Source organism: Camellia sinensis, chromosome 6, assembly GCF_055761805.1.
Source record: "Camellia sinensis isolate YWXY chromosome 6, ASM5576180v1, whole genome shotgun sequence".
Lineage (NCBI taxonomy): Eukaryota > Viridiplantae > Streptophyta > Magnoliopsida > Ericales > Theaceae > Camellia > Camellia sinensis.
Window position 1 is genome coordinate 60,937,243 of NC_138966.1, and position 17,463 is coordinate 60,954,705.

The following is a 17,463-nucleotide window of genomic DNA, read 5'->3' on the forward strand; positions in this document are numbered from 1 at the left end:
AGTAGTATTCATAAAGCCTTTTCAAATCGGGAGCTTCTATATACACACATCATTTCCTCTCTATACAAATCTTTCTTAATACACACACTAAAAAAATAAATCCTAATATATTTGACTCACTACACACACCTATCATTCCACATATACCCCCAAATGTAAATCATACACACACACCCCCTCTCACACACACACACACCCGTGAGACCCCTCTCACACACACACACCCATCTGAGAATGCCTCTCACACACACACCCATCTCTCACACTCTCCACTGTTCCTCCCCAAAAGCTTCATCCATCCATTTGTGTCATTGAAGTTTTGGCATTGAAGGGCATTGAAGAGCATTGAAATTTTCACATTTTAGGTTAGTTTGCACAGATTATAATCTTCTCATTCCTATTTTATTTGTAATGTAGGGTTAATTTTTACCATTTTTGAAATTTTCAGTCCACTGTGATTGCCGTGTTTCATTCGGAACTGGTTATTCGAAATTTTTGCTTTTGTTCGGCAGTAGAGTTCCGAAATTTCTGCTTCCATTCGGCACTATAGTTCCGAAAATATTGACTTGGTTCGGCTTTCAAGTGCCGAAAATAATTTTTTTTTTCGGTTTTCAACTTCCGAATATGAGCTATAATTTCGGACAACAACTTCCGAACAGAACGGGCATTTTTGGACAACAACTTCCGAACAGTGTAGGTGTTTTCGGACAACAACTTCCGAACAGAATTTTTTTTTTTTTTTTTCCTTCTAACACTTAATTAAAACACTTAATTATAACACTTAATTATAACACTCACTACACACACTCTCATTAATTTTACACACACTCTCATTATAATTTAAAACACTTATTATTTACACACACACTCTCATTAATTTTGCACACACACTCATTACACACACACTTATATTTTAAAACACTCTCATTAATTTTACACACACAGACCGTTATTATTTACACACACACTCATTACACACACTTAGTATTTTTTGCAGATAATATGGATTCTGAATATCAACAACGTGTCCCACCTACTGCTTCAAATAGACGACGTCGTGAATTGGATGTAGACCATCAACGGGGATGAGGGCGTGGGCGAGGACGAGGTCAAGGTCGTGGTCGAGGTCGTGATCCAGTTTCGGTAGAATATGATATTCCCAGTGCCAGTCAAAGTGGGGGCCGAAGCCAAAGACGAGTTGAAGGTTATGATATGCTTGACATTGGTGTGGAGGATACCTCTTTACCTGATTCTCCTCCTGTCCAGGAAGAGTACCTTACTCATGCTTTTCCAGGTGGACCGAATGATCCGTCAATACTGCGGAGTTTCAATAATCATGTGGCTGCAGCTATTTGGCACGGGGAGGTAAACATTCCTCAGTAAAACTGAAATTCATTTGTGTATGAGTTTTTTTTTTTTTTTTTTTTTGTGTGTTGTATGGTAGTTTGTAATGAGATATCATTTGTGTTGTAGGAACGAGGGCCCCTAAAGTGTCATAATCACTCTTCCAAGATCCTTGCATGGCCATGGTGGTTAGTAGAGAACAACACCAGATTCAAAGCCATTATTGAGCAGTCTGGACTGTCACAATTAGCTCGTTGCACTTATCGGTTCGTCAACAAGCTTCTAGTCTCATGTTTTGTTGAGAGATGGCAACCTGAGACGAACACATTTCACATGACAGTTGGTGAGATGACCTTGACCCTGGATGATGTTGGCACTATTCTTGGCCTTCCCATTGTAGGCAAATCAGTCAGCATACCAGATGTGACAGATCATCATGGAGTTACATTACTCGTTTATGGCTTGGGGATTACTGAACGTGCAGCATATGAAGAGGTTTCTTCTGCTGGTGGCAATTCAGTCAGGCTTGAATGGTTGCGAAGTCAGTTTGGTGGTGTCACAGATTCAGACCCCGAGGAGGCTATACAGTGCGCTGCAAGAGCTTATTTATTGTTTCTGTTGGGATGTACACTCTTCAGTGACAAGAGTGGCGGCAGGGTTCCCGTTGTTTACCTCGGCTTGTTGATGGATTTGGGATCCATACATACTTATGCCTGGGGTGCTGCTGCATTAGCATTTTTATATCGACAGTTGGGGTTTGCTAGCCGGTCTGGGGTTAAGCAGATGGGTGGTTATATGACTCTTTTGGAGGCGTGGATTTATGAGAACTTCTGAGCATTCCGACCTCATCAGAACATGGGCTACAATGAAGACATGCCACATGTGTACCATTGGGCATCTAGGAGAGAGGCGGGTTCCTCCATTGACCATTTGAAATCTTTTCGAGCCGAGCTTGACAGTTTAGTAGCTACTGATGTAAGTTTACTCATCCTGCGATAATTTTAAGACTTCCATTTATCTTACCCTTTATGTACTTTAATGCAAAAACACTTTTACGTTTACAGGTTATTTGGGATCCATACCACAGCTGCAGAGACCGGCATCCATGTAACCCGGTTACGTTCTACCATGGATGCTTAAAGTGCTTAGATGTTGTCGAACCCTATCATCCAGATAGAGTTTTGAGGCAGTTTGGCAGGGTTCAAACCATCCCAGATGCACCGCTAGCTCCTAGTCGTGGTGCACGAGGCAACATATCTGCACGATATACCGTCATGTACAGATACTTGGATAGGATGTGGGAGGCTTGGGATAACCACGTGTTGTCTGCGCAACGGAGGAGCACACCAGTTCGTCAGCCTTGGCAATGTGTACCGGGTTACATGGATTGGTATAAGAATATCACGCACCTATATGTCGAGCACACTGATGAACCGCGTGTCCATGACCATCAGGATTTCAGCGAACATGCGGATGTAATCTATTATCCTCTTTGATGCACATGTAACTTTTTTTTTTATTTTGATATGTTCCCTAAAATGTGATATTCTTTTCAAATGCAGCGTATTGCACATGCACTACAGATTTCACATCCTATTATTGACGCTGGTTATCAGGAGGGGATTCGCCATCCTTATCGACTTTACCAGGCTATCGAGAGTATGACACATGTTCTTGAAGGTCAGCACATTGACGAAGCTGGACCTAGTTCTGCTGAACCTAGTTCTGCTGGAGGTCGCTTTCCATCTTCGACATTGACATACAGTCGTAGGCCTAGGCGTAGGCATACAGCTGATTCGTGACATGTTATGTTGTTACATGTTATTTTGTTAGTTGATGAATATTGTTTGGTGTTTTTTGTAAGATGACATTGTTGTAATGGTAACAGTGGTTAATATTTTCTTATTAGAATGGAATGGCAACAATGGTATTGTAATGACATTGTAATGACCTTTTATTATTAGAATGGAATGGTAACAATGGTCGTTGATTTTGTAAATGATATTTTCTTATTACAATGGAATGGTAACAATGGTCGATAACATTCAATCCACATTGCAAAACATAACACATCAACATAAAAAACACATCCATTAATTTCTTCCATAATTGTAACATTGTCAAATGCATACATGTGTCATGCGACATCAACAACATCAAAAGTCTCTCGAGTAGCTACATTATCATGAATAATGTCCTTGAAATGTTGAATGCGACACACATATGCATCATCCCAGTCCACAGCGCAAGGGTGACGGTATTTTCTCCAATTAGTGGCAATAGGAGGAGCTGGATGGCCTGGCTGCAACAAAACCTGCACCAAATATCAATTGATTTAGTGGTCATACCTCATAACTTGTTGTACATGCATAAACGCAATTGATAAGTTTCTGTTATACCTGCACGAAATGATTTCCGTTGACAAACCCAATGGCAATCTCACATCTATCAAGTTGAGGTACTGGCACGGTTCTAAGAGGTAAAAAGGTGAGACATTGCTGTAAAGACAAGTGGTATAACACAAGATTGTAGCACGATGCAACAAGATGGCCCATGTCTGGCATAGTCATCCAATGTGAGTATCCAGGATTGTCTTCAAAGTATGACAATATGCTTGTCAATTCTTCAAACCTTTCATAGGACCCATAAAGTGTAATGTATTCCTCTTTGTGTGTGTGCAGCTCACCCAATAGGTCACGTCTAACCTGAGCCCAATCATCTTCTGTATGACCAATTGAAGCAGCTATAGCCCTGAAACCACAATTCCCATCTGCAGCTACATCCTTGACAAACTTAATATATGGTTTTAACCCAGTAGGGAAAGCATCAACATATGCACCAGGTTTCACTGTTCTAGTAATGTATGCCTTCCCTTTCGGGTTCACCTTCTCCTTTCCCTTAACAGGTCGCTTCGTCTTGGTTTGCAGAGTAGAAGCTAATGCAGTGATTTGAGTGTCCCTAAGTGAGAAGGAATCTTGTCCAGATTGCACTAACTCAAATGCACACGGGTCACGACGGGTAGAAACATTGATCTTCTTATGATCCCGAGGACGTGCTTTGGGCTTCACCTCCGGCTCAACAAGAAAAGTGCTTTCCGGATATACAATCTCTTTCAACTTCTTCAAAAGCTCCAATCGCATGGTTCTATCACTTTCATTAAACTTGTTGGCAAACAACTCTACTTCTGCATGACAAGTCACCTTTGTTTCCTCTTCTTTCTTGCATATGGAGATATGAAGTTGCCTCCACTGTGACTGTATGGTAGCAAGTGGTATAGGACGATCTTGTCTGATGTAGTCAGCAATCTCATGGGCGCAAGGTAAACCATGAGTGTGGCGAAGGACGCATCCACAAGCTTCAACATCAATACCAACGGAATTGGCTCTCTTACTCTCGACAAGCAAATACTCCAATGCAGAAATAGACACATTCCCCCGTAGCTCCCTGAATTGAGAAGGTTTAAATTGATGTTGCACAACAGTTAGACTTTTCTCAAATGAAGCCTTGATATCAGTGTGTTGCAACTCAAGCAGACTGTGTATTTTCTCAAATGATGCCTGAAATGAGACTTGATATGAACCCAATTGTCTTTTAAGTTTTGCATGTGCACTCTCAGCCCTGTTCAATTCAATGTAAGTCAAGTTAAAATCAAGTACATGGCAGTTATTAATAACATATTCAACAAAAGTGATGTTACCGGTTCGTTGTAACATTGCCACAATGCATACACGTGTCTGTCCATGCCGCCACAAATTTGTCCTTGTAAGGAACCAACCAAGTATCCATGACATATTTGACTGCATCAGGATAACTACTGAATTCCTTAAGTAATGATTTAAGATGCTCCTCGTATTGAATTTCAGAAGATGAATACACTACAGAGTTCCACTCATGGTTGAACTTCTCCCATTTTTGCTGTGTCTCAAACATTTTCTTGCATTTGGTCAACACATTCTTACTGATATGCCAACGACATAATAAATGTCTGGCACTCGGGAATATCTTCTGTATGGCATTCATCAAGGCTAGCTCTCTGTCAGTAACAATAACTGTTGGCACAACAAACCCATCCATGACATCACGTAATGTGGCTAACACCCACGCATAGTTATCGACCCTCTCATACTGTAAGTATGCAAAAGCTACAGAGAATGTCATTTTAGTTGATGTCACTCCCACAATTTCAAGAAGAGGAAGCCGATATCTGTTGGTTTTATATGTGCAATCCATAATTAATATACGTGGGAAAGACCGAAATAAGTCCAAACTGGTAGGATGTGCCCAAAACAAGTCTGTCACAGTCATCGTGGACTCTTCAGACCGATGGCGCTCAATGTAATTATACTTGGCCAATTCACCCAATAAGTGTTGCATCTGTGATCTTCCAGCTCTCTGTACCACCCTGTTTCGATGGCGTACATTGTAAATGGTTTTAAGTGTGCTTACATTGAGGGCATCTCGCTGTTTCAAGGTTACTAGGATTTCTTTTGGCTGAACCATGGTCTTTGACATATCCATTAACAATGCTTTCTCATCCTTTGATAGCCTCCCCGCATATGAATGTCCCTCGAGGTGCTCTGCAGGTGGATGATTATGCAATCCGCATACTACAGTTAATGTCCATTCATCATATGTGGTAAACCTGTGAGCCCTCATATCAAAAGGACAACCACACTTCTTCGTATCGGTTATTCTTGATGTATTGTTGCCATCATGTTTTAACTTCTTTGTTGCTCTATATTGGCCACTCCTCTCACAAGCAAGATACATCCTGGGTCTTTTTTTCCCTCCACCATAGTCTAATGTTTTGATTACAATGACCAAATCATTTCTCTTTCCAACTTCACGTACCCAGTTGAGCAATTCATCCTTACTTTTGAATACCTACAAAGTTAAATAAATATTATCAAACATTTACATTTGGTGAGCAATTCAAAACATAATCGTTATAATTTCGTAAACTGAACCTGTTCAGTTGTGAAATGAGTGGTGTAATCTAACACAAAATTCGCGCAAACCTGACTTCCTTGAGTTGACACATATTCCTGCATGTTTTGTATAACATTACAAATTTTTAATGGCATTATAAAGATTAATTTGCAATTTGAAACTGTAAATTTGGTATGCAGTTTGCAAATTTGGAATATAAAATGGAAAAAAAAAAATTTACTTCATTCGGAAGTAGTTGTCCGAATTTTTTTTCAAATTTCGGAAGTTGAATGTTGTATAAGTTAACATTTTTCGGACAACAACTTCCGAATTTGTACATATTTTTCGGACAACAACTTCTGAAATTTATCACTTTATTCGGACATCAACTTCCGAAAATACATAATTATTTCGGTAGTACATTTCCGAACAAAATAACAAAATTCGGCTCTGATTATCCGAACGACGCTGCGAAAAAAAAAAAAATTAAACTCACATTTCCTTCGCTCTGCTTCACATGAATACTTATTTGCTGATTTTCAGAAGACAAATCCTCCATCACAAATAAGTAATGAAGAATGACGAAGGAAGAATGAGGAAGACAGCTTGTGGAAGGAGTGTGGAGCTTGTGCAAGGAGTGTACACTAATGAAGAATGGAGTAACTTTGGAGCTCTGGTATGGAGTAACGTGTGTGTGTGTGGATCATTTAGCAAAATGAGGAAGCAGAGGCATTGCAACGTCTGTCTGTGTATTGAGAGGATATGTGTTTATTTGAATTGTGTGAGATGTCTATAATGGTAATTTTATTTAGGGATAAAATTGTAATAAAAATAAAATTCATTAAGTGTGTGCAAAGAGTGGAATTGGTGTGTGTGCAAATAGAGGCTCCCTTTCAAATCCTTGTTGATATGCTCAAATTATATTTTTAACCTTCAAAATATCAAAAATAGCCAACGACACTGTTTTGAAACCGAACCTGACCAGCTGGTTTGACCGATCTAGGTGGACTCTGAAACCAATTTGAGCTCGAAAATTGACCTTTTTTCAAAGAATCAGGAAAGCCCACGGTTAAACCCATATAACCTGTGCCGATCAAGTTTTGAAAAATGTTGTCCCCAGTGCTTGAACTCAAGGCCTCAAGCATAAACATCTTGTTGCTTACCATTATGCCGCCTATACTCCTTGTTAAAAAATTAGTAGATTATATTTGAATAATTTTCTCTCATATACTGACATAATTAACATTTTTACAAATAGTAGCAATAAAAAAATAAATGTACAAACAAATATAATTGGTATATATATAATGTATATTTAATAACAATTTTTATTTAATTATATTTTTACATATTTATTACATAATTATGATATCATGATTTGACCTCGCAGTTGAATCAATGGCCTATTTATCCGATTATTTTATTTTATTTTATTTGTTTATTTATTTTTTTCAATTAGTTCATCGATTTTTAAAACCTTGGCCAACAGGTTGGTTGGCGTATAGCTATGCACTGTTGTTTGTTCGACTATAATTGGTCAATTTAATATAAATTTTGAATGACTAGATTGATGAATTGGTTATCATTTTCTTTAATTTTTTTATTTTTATATTTTGTGCTTTTTGAAAATAAACATGGTAAATTTTGATAGTATTATTATTTTTTTTATGTGAAAATAGTTTTTGAAAATTTAAATTTAACTTTATGATGTTTTCCAAAAGATAGATTATTTATAAAAATAAATAAATAAATAAAACAAAAAAATAGAAAATAAAAAGGTAAATTACAAATACATCCCCTTAGATTTGTTTAAAGTATAAATTACCTCCTATAATTTGAAAAATTACAAATATCTCATTGTCATAATTTTTTATTTAACAGAATTAACTAAAAAAATAAAATTCATAATTGATATGCTATACAATAATAAAATTACCTAAATTATTAATTGAAATATATTTATAACATCATTAAAAACTATTAATTAACTTCATAATTTATTAATAAAATAGACGATTTGTTATAAAATTAAAAATCTCAATAATAAAATATAATTTCTAAAATTATAAATAATTATTTATATTTTAATCAAATTTCAAGAGGCATATTTATAATTTATTCGAAGTATAAAAACACAACCAGACATGCTATTCGCTTTGGCAGAGTCAAACTTGTGAGCCGAACCGTGTACTTTCTTGTTCCACTTCCACTCATCCATGGCTGCTATGTGTTTAACGTGTAACATTTAGGGGTTGTTTGGGGTATCTTAAATAAGTGTATTTTTTATTTTTTTGGACTAAAAAGTTGAGGGAAAAAATATAGATGTTTGGGTTAACTTTTGAATTTTTATGAAAAAATGTGTAATAAAAAATTATAAAAATTGATTTGTAGAGGAAAATTAGGATTGAGAGTTATACAGTCGTAATTGTTGACTTTTGGTGAATAGTGTTAACTTTTTAACTTTTTGAGTAACTTTTTGACTTTTTAATTTTTTTTAAGTATTTCAAACTTGGCCTTAGTTTCTTAAACAATCTTATTTTCTGAGCAATCCCGTGCAAGATTAATCAAGTGCCATACATATATATATTTTTATTTTTATTTTGTTAAACTTATGGTTCTTGAAGAGGTTAACCAAGAAAGCCACCATTATTTGGACTTCCTACCTTGCAAATTGAGTGCATTTAATATAATATTGTTGGCAATCAAAGCTTATGTAAAAAAAAAAAAGTGATTCAAAAAAATAAAATAAATAAATAACAAAAAATACTCATTTCATCTCAAAATATTATTCCTTTATGGAAATGTTTTTTTTTTTGGTTATACAATTATTACACTTTAAAAATATTAATATTAATGAATTTAAAAGAAGGACAAAATAAGAAATTCATGTTATTTTAGTTCTTAATCATATAAAATTAATATTTTAGTTATTAATTCATGTTATTCTTGGAGGAGCTCTAATCAGTGTGTTTGGTTTCAATTTTTTTAATTCAATTTTTTGAAAATTAAGTTTTTTATTTTTCATTTTTTTAGTGAATATTTTTAAAATTTTAGGCATTTTTTAAAAACTTTTTTAAATGCACCTTACTTAGATGTATCTAAAAAAATAAAATATTTGTGAAAAAATATTTCAAACAATTAATAAATACACAAAAATACAAAAAATATATTGAATTTTCTCTCTTTTTTTATTTTTATATTTTTGGTATTTAGTGAATTTTTTATCCATTTTTTTTACGAAAATGAAATTTTTTAAGTGTATTTATGTTAGGTGTGTCTAAAAATTTAAAAAACTTGTTTAAAATAGTTAAAAAATTTAGTAAAAATAAAAAAATACGAAAATAAGAAAGTAAAATTTTTTAAAAAATATTTTCAAAAAATCCAAACCAAACCAAGTGAATAGTACTATTTGTCAAATGTGTCCGCAACCCAAGATAAAAATCCATAAGGATGCTGTCAAACGGCAATTCATACCAAACGACAGGACTACGTGGGTCAACAACGCACTTCTGGTACATAAAAAATTATAGTAATACAAGTGAGTTATTCTTTACATCTAAATTATCCCAAAAAAGGTAAGTCAATATGTTATATTAGTAAAGTTTTTTTTTTGTTACACAATTGATCTTCCAGAGCACTACGTAAACAATTTGACATCAAACTCAGAAACTATAGAATAAATATAGGCTGATTTCTATAATAAATACACTCTATAATTCCTAACAGTCAAACAACAACTCATCTTATCAAATTTTCCTTTCTCTCTCTAAAAATCTCTCTTTGTCTCTCTAAAAATCTCCACCCCGGGCCTCAATGTTGGCCAGCCGGCCATCTTCTTTGGCCATGGCAGTCGGCTGGCCTCGCCTCTTTTGTGCGTGATTGTTGTTTTCCTTTCTAATAAACTTGTATCCCTATAGTTTTTCCAAATCTTTTTTAGTTCTCTTGGGTGTTTAAGGGGTGAGTTTCAATCTTGGGGGATTTCGACCATGGAAGGTGCCTTGAATATGGGAGGGTTGGATTTGTTTAGGAACTTCATTCGGGCGCTCCTATGCGAGTGGGAGTTTGAGGGGTGGATTCCATTTAAATCTGCGGAGGTCGGCGTTGGGCCCAAAAAAGGAACGATCCAGATTTGTTTAGGAGCTTCATTTGGGTGCTCCTTTGAGAGTGGGAGTTTGAGGGGTGAACTCTATTCAGATCTATGGAGATCGACGTTTCGTTCGGCTCAGAGGAGGTTGTTCGGCTCAGGCACTCTGATGTAGTTATGGTGTTCGACGACTTCATTCTAGAGGGAGTTGTTGTTTTTGGGGGAGTCCGAAAATTACATTCTAAAGTGAGTTTTGCTGTTCAAGTATCTGCAAATGAGTTGGATCTTGGGTCTTTCAGCCATGGATTTTTCTTTGGCCATGAGAGGTATTGGTATTGGTGGTTCTTAGAAGCTTTGTCTCCATGGGAGGTGGTGTTTCAGCTTGTGGAAGAGGTATTTTCGACCTTGTACTGTTTGTTAGATCGGCAATGGAAGTGGGTGTAAGTGTTCGGCCAAAAGGTGTTTTCGTCATGGGTGTCTCGATATTGGAAGCAAGGTTCGGCTATGGAGTAGGTGAAGTCCGGCGGAAATGTCAAGCGTAGGTGAAGTTTCGGCGGAAGTGTCAAACGTGGGTAATGTACTGCAAAAGGAACAGTGTTAAGGCGTGGAAGTTCCAGCCGTGGATGTTTCAGTGTTCCGACCAAAGAGTCGGTGAAGCTCGATGGAGATGTCAGGCGTAGGAGAAGGCAGGCGGAAGGGTTAGGAGTGAAACAGCAAGGAGTTCTTTAGGCATGCATCTTGGTTTTGATGTTTTGGATTAGTGGGCGTTATTGCTGTGGTTAATATATAATAATCAAGAGTGCTGCTTTTGGGTTTTTCCTTGCTGTAGTGTAGTTGGACTTTGGGTTCTTGTTTTTTATTTTTTGAGTTAAGTGCTTCTTAACTATTTGTTTTTGGTATAAAAAAAAAAAAAAATTCTATGAGGCTGAGGGGTTGGTTGTATGAGTACGAGTAGCAGTAGTAAGAGTATTTTGTATTGTCTGAACCTCTCTCGATGCATTACATCTTCTTGCACCGTTAATGTCATGTTTTTAATGAAATTTTTACTTTGCTGATCAAAAAAATAAAAAGAAATAACTCATGTTGTCTACCTACCTACCAAGCTAGTTCTGCTTAACCATCTGATTATATCTGTTGTTACGTAAAGCTATTTCATCAAATGAATAGCATTCTCTTGTTTTTGGTAAATCCATCCATCTTCTTTATGCACAAAAGGAAAGAATGTGAGATTAATTGCTTCAAAATGTTTGGATATAAAAATCAGAAATAAATTGAAACAACTTAAGAAATTACAATTCGAACAAAAAGTGAAAATGCGCAGAAGAAATAGTCATTAGAGAATAACTTCACGCCTCCAAGTAATACTTATTTCTTACATTTTAAGTTTTAACACATGGCATGCTCTAGATAAGAGATAGAAAGCTTGCATGATAATATAGGTCATGCAAGAGTATGAAACTTTGGCCTATGACTCAATTAATTGGGAGTTTCTTTAACATGTTATCAAACTTTGGCTTCGGCTCTAGATGGGTGAGTTGGATGAAAGCTTGTGTAACCTTTGCTAAGATCTCTATTTTGGTTAATGGGTCACCAACATCTAAATTTTGCCCACAAAGGGGCCTTAGACAAGGTGACCCATTGTCATTGTTTTTATTCAACATTGTAGCAGAGGGTCTTAATATATAATTGAGCAGGGTGAAGTAGTTAAACTTAATCAATGGGGCAGAGGTGGGGTCAAATGGCCTAAGAGTAATTCACTTGCAGTTTGCAGATGACACGATTTTGTTTTGTGAAGCTAAGAGGGAGGAAATCTGCAATATTAAAAGAATTTTAAGATGCTTTGAGATGGCATCGGAGTTGAAAATAAATTATCACAAGAGTGCTATTTGTAATGTTGGGGTTGATGATGGACTATTGTAAGAGTTTGCCTCTAATCTAAATTGCCTTTACCAGAAACTGCCTATAATGTATTTGGGACTGCCATTGGGGGTAAACCCAAGTAGGAGAAATACTTGGAAACCTATTATTGTCAAATTCAAGCAGAAACTAGCTAACTGGAAGAGAAGACTACTTTCTTTTGTTGAGAGATTAACCTTAATCAAGTATGTTATATCCAATTTGCCTGTTTACTATTTATCCTTGTTCAAGATTCCTGTAGGGATGGCTAAGGAGATTGAGAAAATGTAATAAGCTTTCCTGTGGGGTGGATCAGATCTCAGCAGAAAAGTGCATTTGGTCCGTTGGGAGATGATTGCCAAGAATAAGAATCTAGGTGGTTTGGGCTTGAGAAGGATTAGACCTTTCAATAAATGCCCGTTGCTAAAATGGTGGTGGAGGTTTGGAGTTGAGAATCAAACTTTCTAGAAAGAAGTGATCTGTAATAACCCGACCTTCATACATGTTTTCTGGTATACTTTCAGTCCCCTATTCTGCGCATTTATATGCTTATTGTGAAATTTCGTGTGAAATGAAGTTTAATTAAGTGAATCTTATGAATGTAGACTCATATCTGTTTAATAGGAGAAAAATCTATTACAATTATAATGTTTGGATCAGAAATTGAAAGCTATAGAAGCGTAATAATCTGAAATTGATTTTACATTTAAGATCAGCATGATTTTTAGGTCATAATATGATTTTCTGTAAAATTTCAATTTGGAATGATTAAACTGATTGATTTTCGTCTTTATTCACTTTTATATATGCTCAGTCCCTTAATCAATTGACTTAGGATTCTTGAACTTAAAATATCTTCTTCTGTGAGAGAGAAGTGAGGTTGAGAGAAAGAACCAAGGGGAAAGAAGTTCTTCAAGGGAGAAGAGTAGGAATTTAGAGAGTTTGTAAAGATTTGGGTCAAGGTATGTATGAATCACCTTCTCTTTAACCTCTTCTTAAACTTCTCTTACTTTCATGGAGTTTATCATTGAGATCAAGTGTGTGAGTATTGTTCTCTTAGGAAGCATACTTAGCATTTAGTTGTTTTGAAGGTAAATTGGGTTATAAAGACGAATGGGAACTTATTCCTTGGATTTCATGTTAAAATTACATGTTTGTACATGTATATTGTTTGTATGTTAAGGAGAATTGAATTGTGTTGTGAAATCGAAAAGGATTAATGTAATTGAGCTTGTGATTCATGATTTTTGTGGCATTATATACTTGTAATCCTTGTTATCACGATGTTAAGCTATTGTATTGCCTTAATTTCTCCTATTTTGTGCCTTAGTATGTGCCTACTAAGTTGTGGGAATGTTTTGCTTCGAACTGCACCAAAACTGGGTTAATCGTCGCACGTGTGGGAGCACTGCTGCACGTGCGGAAAACAGAGGATTTTGGGTCTTTGGCTACTGGAAAAAAGGCATGTGCGGGGCTTCATTGCCGCACGTGCGGGAACCACTGCCGCACGTGCGGGGCTCACAACCGCACGTGCGGCCCATGCTGCAAAATTTTGTCTGCTCCGTTTTATGTGTTTGACCCTCTGATGTTATTGAAATCTGTATTTGATGCCTTAAAATATTTGTAAATTCATTTGAAACGAAACGAATCAAAAGATGATTTAAAAAGGGAAAGGAATTAATGTGTGAGTTGTGCATGTGTGTAGGTCACGATCCAGGAGGAACTATCGCCCCACTACAGCACAGTGAGTACTAGTATTGCAGTTGTACATTTACCTACCGTTAATGATTATTATTATTAACGCTCTGTTCTTTGTGAGTTAATTACGTTAACATTTATAAATGATTGGAAAATCTGCGTACATTGGTACGACTCTGGAATTGCTCTGCTTTGTTAACATCTGGGCCTAAGGCCAATCTGTAAAATCTGTTAGGCCAGAGGCCAATCTGTGAAATCTGCTAGGCCAGAGACCAATCTGTAATGTCCGTTAGGCCAAAGGCCGATCTGTAAAGTTTATTGGGCCTGAGGCCGATCTGTGTGTTATTAGGCTTGAAGCCACACTACAAAGGTTGGCTTAAGGCCGTTCTGAACATGTTTACAAATAAGTTTATATATATGTTCTCTGCTCTTACGTACATTACACTTCGAATTTGTTCGGTAAATTGTTTATGTACTATTATTCACTGAACTTCGCTCACTCCGTGTTATGTCTGTTTCTGTAGGTACTCAGTCTGGAGGTCAGTTCTAGTCCAGCTTGGACCACTTATCTTTTGCCCATTACACCACGACCAAACACTTAAAACGAAGCTTATTTATTTTGTGGAGTCCTTGCAAAGCTTTTAGCTTTGTGCATTGAACCTTTTGTCTGATGTTGTAAAACATGATTAACTTCTCGTAACATGGTTTTGTTACATCCTCAGACTCGGGGATGGGTCAGTATATTTGTATATATATATACAACTACATGTGTGTTTATTATACGTTAAATTATCTGATATTAAGTGTATGATCCTGGCATGTTAGTATTAGCTCAATGGATGTTATTTTGCGTTAATAAATGCTTTGGTTCAGGCCCCATGGGTTATACATATCAGATTTGATGTCCGTTTTTGAAATGATCATGCCCAAACTTTTAAGGGCGGGTTTGGGGCGTGACATGATCTGCTCAAAATATAATATTCAGAATGGGAAATGGTTTCCAACTTTGGAAGGTAGAGGATCTAAGATCTGGATTGATATTCTTAATATAGTTTTGTTGAATCCATACTTGCATAATTTCTATATTCATAACTCTCAGATAGCTTTGGGGGATGGGAGTAGAGCTCACTTTTGGTTGGACAAGTGGATTGGCAATGTATGTTTTAAGGAGGAATTCCCTAGACTCTTCTTTCTATCTAATGATAATCATGGGGTGGTAAGGGTGTTTTTTAAGAATAGCGGTGCATCTAATGATTGGAATCTAGAGTTTAGAAGAAATTTGTTGGCTTGAGAGGAAGAGGAAGTCCATAGATTAGTTTGTTTGCTTAGGTGTGCACCAACTCTTTGCATTGATAAACCAAATGAATTGAAGTGGGTTGCAGATTCATTTGGATTGTTTAGCGTAACATCAGCTTATAAATGGATTGAATCCCTTCTTGGTCATGTTCTGACAATGGCAGGCTCTATTTGGAATAATTTTGCTCCTCCTAAAGTGTAATTTTTTGGGTGGTTGGCATGGCTTGGTAAGGTGAAAACTTTCTGTTTCTTCATAGAATTGATATACATGATGGGAGTGTTAATCCGGAATGTGTTTTCTGTCATGAGGATATTGAAATTGTGGAGCATATTCTTCTTTTCTCTCCTTTTGTTTGGAGGCTGTGGTTAAATATTGTAAGATGGTGGGGTTTTCAGTGGGTCTTGTCGGGTTTTGTAGATGTGCTACTGCAGTTGTGGTATATGGTTATAGAATGTCAAAATTGAAGAAGAAAATCTGAATGGTCATCCCTTTGACAATTTTTTGGTCTACATGGGGCATAGAAATGAGTGTGTTTTCAATGGATCTCAACCAGACTTTGAAGCTCTATGCGACATTGTGAAAGTTAGGGTAGCTTTGTGGGTCAAGGCTTCGCCATTACATGTGGTAGCTTCTGTGACTGATCTGGTTTACAATCTGCAACAAGTTAAGTTTTGCCTTAGGAATAGTGGTTGAGTGTGTTTTTGTATTGAGAGTTTATCTAGTTGAGTTTATTTGTTTTGCATCACAAATGGTGGCTGAGCTTGTGTAAGGTCTGGTTTCTAAGGTATGATCTAGTTTACATTAGAGATACAGTGGTTTTTGTCTGTTCTGTTTATGTGAGTGTTGTGGTTTCAGTCTGTTCTATCTGTTCTGTTTCTGTAAATATCTAAACTACAAATGGATTGAGGTATTGTTGCTTTTTTGCTTATTGAATGGTGGCACATTGGTCTTGCTTTTGCTGAAGCATGTTATTGCTGATCTGTTCTGTTCTGCATTGTTATTCTATTCTGTGATGCTCTATCTCTTTGTTGTTTGATCTGTTATCTATTTTTGTGAATATCTGGACTACAAAAGGGATTGAGGCATTGTCGATCTTGTGCTTCTGGAATGGTGACCCTTCTGCTGGTTGAGTACTGCATCAGGAATAATGGCTGAGTCTACTATTAGTTATGCTCTGCTACTGGTCATGTTTTGTGAGTTTGCTGATGCTTTTGGTTCAGGTTCTGTATGGAGTAGATATGCTAGCTAAAGGTGGTTGATCTGTTTTGTTGGACTGCTATGCTCAGTTGTGGACTGTTTTGTTGGACTGCCATGCTGTGCTATTGTTGTTAAGGAATTTTTTTTTCTGTTTCTTTAGTTGGTTGCTCACCAACTCAAGAGGTACTAGCAAATGATAGGATAGGCTTTTTGGTGCCAACATAGTTGAGATGATTTAGCTCATCATGATATTTTTGCACTTGTCTCTCTTTATTAATTTTTTTGTTTTGTACTTTGCTCTTATATCACTAAAGTTTCTTTTTTGTCGATAAAAAAAAAAAAGAGTATGAAACTCACTATTGTATAATCAATCGCTAACCACTGCAATAAACAATTAATTCAATAACATATGTGACTCTACTCTGGTGAGTACATTTTTTTAATTTAGCAAAATAATAAACAGAATATTAAGCATGAATATTACTATAATAATGATAAGAAATAATATATATATATAGAGAGAGAGAGAGGGAAACAAGAACACAAAAAAATAACTGTGAGACTCGCGTTGTCACGGTTTTAAAACTGTTTTTTTTTTCCCCTTTCCTCGTAAATGTACAATCGGAGTGTTCCAAAATAAAATACAAATTGCTTACAGTGTCCCTTATTTATTGTTCACAACCACCGGCAAACAACCAAGCCACGAATCAGAATCATCCAAAACACAATAAATACACACAAAATATAGGTAACTATCTGAACAAATCACCTTTTCTTCTCTCCTCTTCTCTAAGATCTATTCTAAAAAACTAGATGATAGGTTTATAGAAAAGTTATATAATCAATAGAACTACATGAATTTAATCCCCATAAATATTAAAATGATTTTCTATTAAATAGAAATTATATGTACAAGATTAATTTGTAATAAAACTAGTAATTGAATATATTAATTTTACCAAATATAATTTATTTTTGTTAAAATATCCCAACACATTTTATCAATTCTGATTTATCA

General features: G+C 36.1%; 2 protein-coding genes across 2 annotated transcripts; one reads left to right on the plus strand and one right to left on the minus strand.

Annotated features, from left to right (window-relative positions):
* The first annotated feature begins 1,412 nt into the window (after positions 1–1,412).
* Positions 1,413–3,285, plus strand: LOC145792283 (serine/threonine-protein phosphatase 7 long form homolog). Its single transcript, XM_082873054.1, has 3 exons — positions 1,413–2,319; positions 2,409–2,819; positions 2,907–3,285. The coding sequence occupies exons 1-3, from the start codon at positions 2,200–2,202 to the stop codon at positions 3,144–3,146; spliced, it is 771 nt and encodes a 256-aa protein (XP_082729180.1). The 5' UTR covers positions 1,413–2,199; the 3' UTR covers positions 3,147–3,285.
* Positions 3,286–3,481: 196 nt separating this feature from the next.
* Positions 3,482–6,114, minus strand: LOC145793318 (PKS-NRPS hybrid synthetase cheA-like). Its single transcript, XM_082876117.1, has 3 exons — positions 5,042–6,114; positions 3,744–4,962; positions 3,482–3,658 (listed from the first exon to the last, which is right to left on the minus strand). Exons 1-3 carry the CDS (start codon positions 6,112–6,114, stop codon positions 3,482–3,484), a joined length of 2,469 nt encoding a protein of 822 aa, XP_082732243.1.
* Positions 6,115–17,463: the final 11,349 nt, after the last annotated feature.

What these genes read in the sequence shown, in the direction of transcription:
- LOC145792283 (XM_082873054.1), top strand. Translation starts at nt 2,200, where the DNA reads ATGGGCTACAATGAAGACATGCCACATGTGTACCATTGGGCATCTAGG. An exon ending in ACAGTTTAGTAGCTACTGAT is followed by an intron (nt 2,320 to 2,408) that starts GTAAGTTTACTC and finishes TTACGTTTACAG; the next exon opens with GTTATTTGGGATCCATACCA. An exon ending in ATTTCAGCGAACATGCGGAT is followed by an intron (nt 2,820 to 2,906) that starts GTAATCTATTAT and finishes TTTCAAATGCAG; the next exon opens with CGTATTGCACATGCACTACA.
- LOC145793318 (XM_082876117.1), bottom strand. Translation starts at nt 6,114, where the DNA reads ATGTATCTTGCTTGTGAGAGGAGTGGCCAATATAGAGCAACAAAGAAG. An exon ending in GGCAATGTTACAACGAACCG is followed by an intron (nt 4,963 to 5,041) that starts GTAACATCACTT and finishes TGAATTGAACAG; the next exon opens with GGCTGAGAGTGCACATGCAA. An exon ending in ACGGAAATCATTTCGTGCAG is followed by an intron (nt 3,659 to 3,743) that starts GTATAACAGAAA and finishes TATTTGGTGCAG; the next exon opens with GTTTTGTTGCAGCCAGGCCA.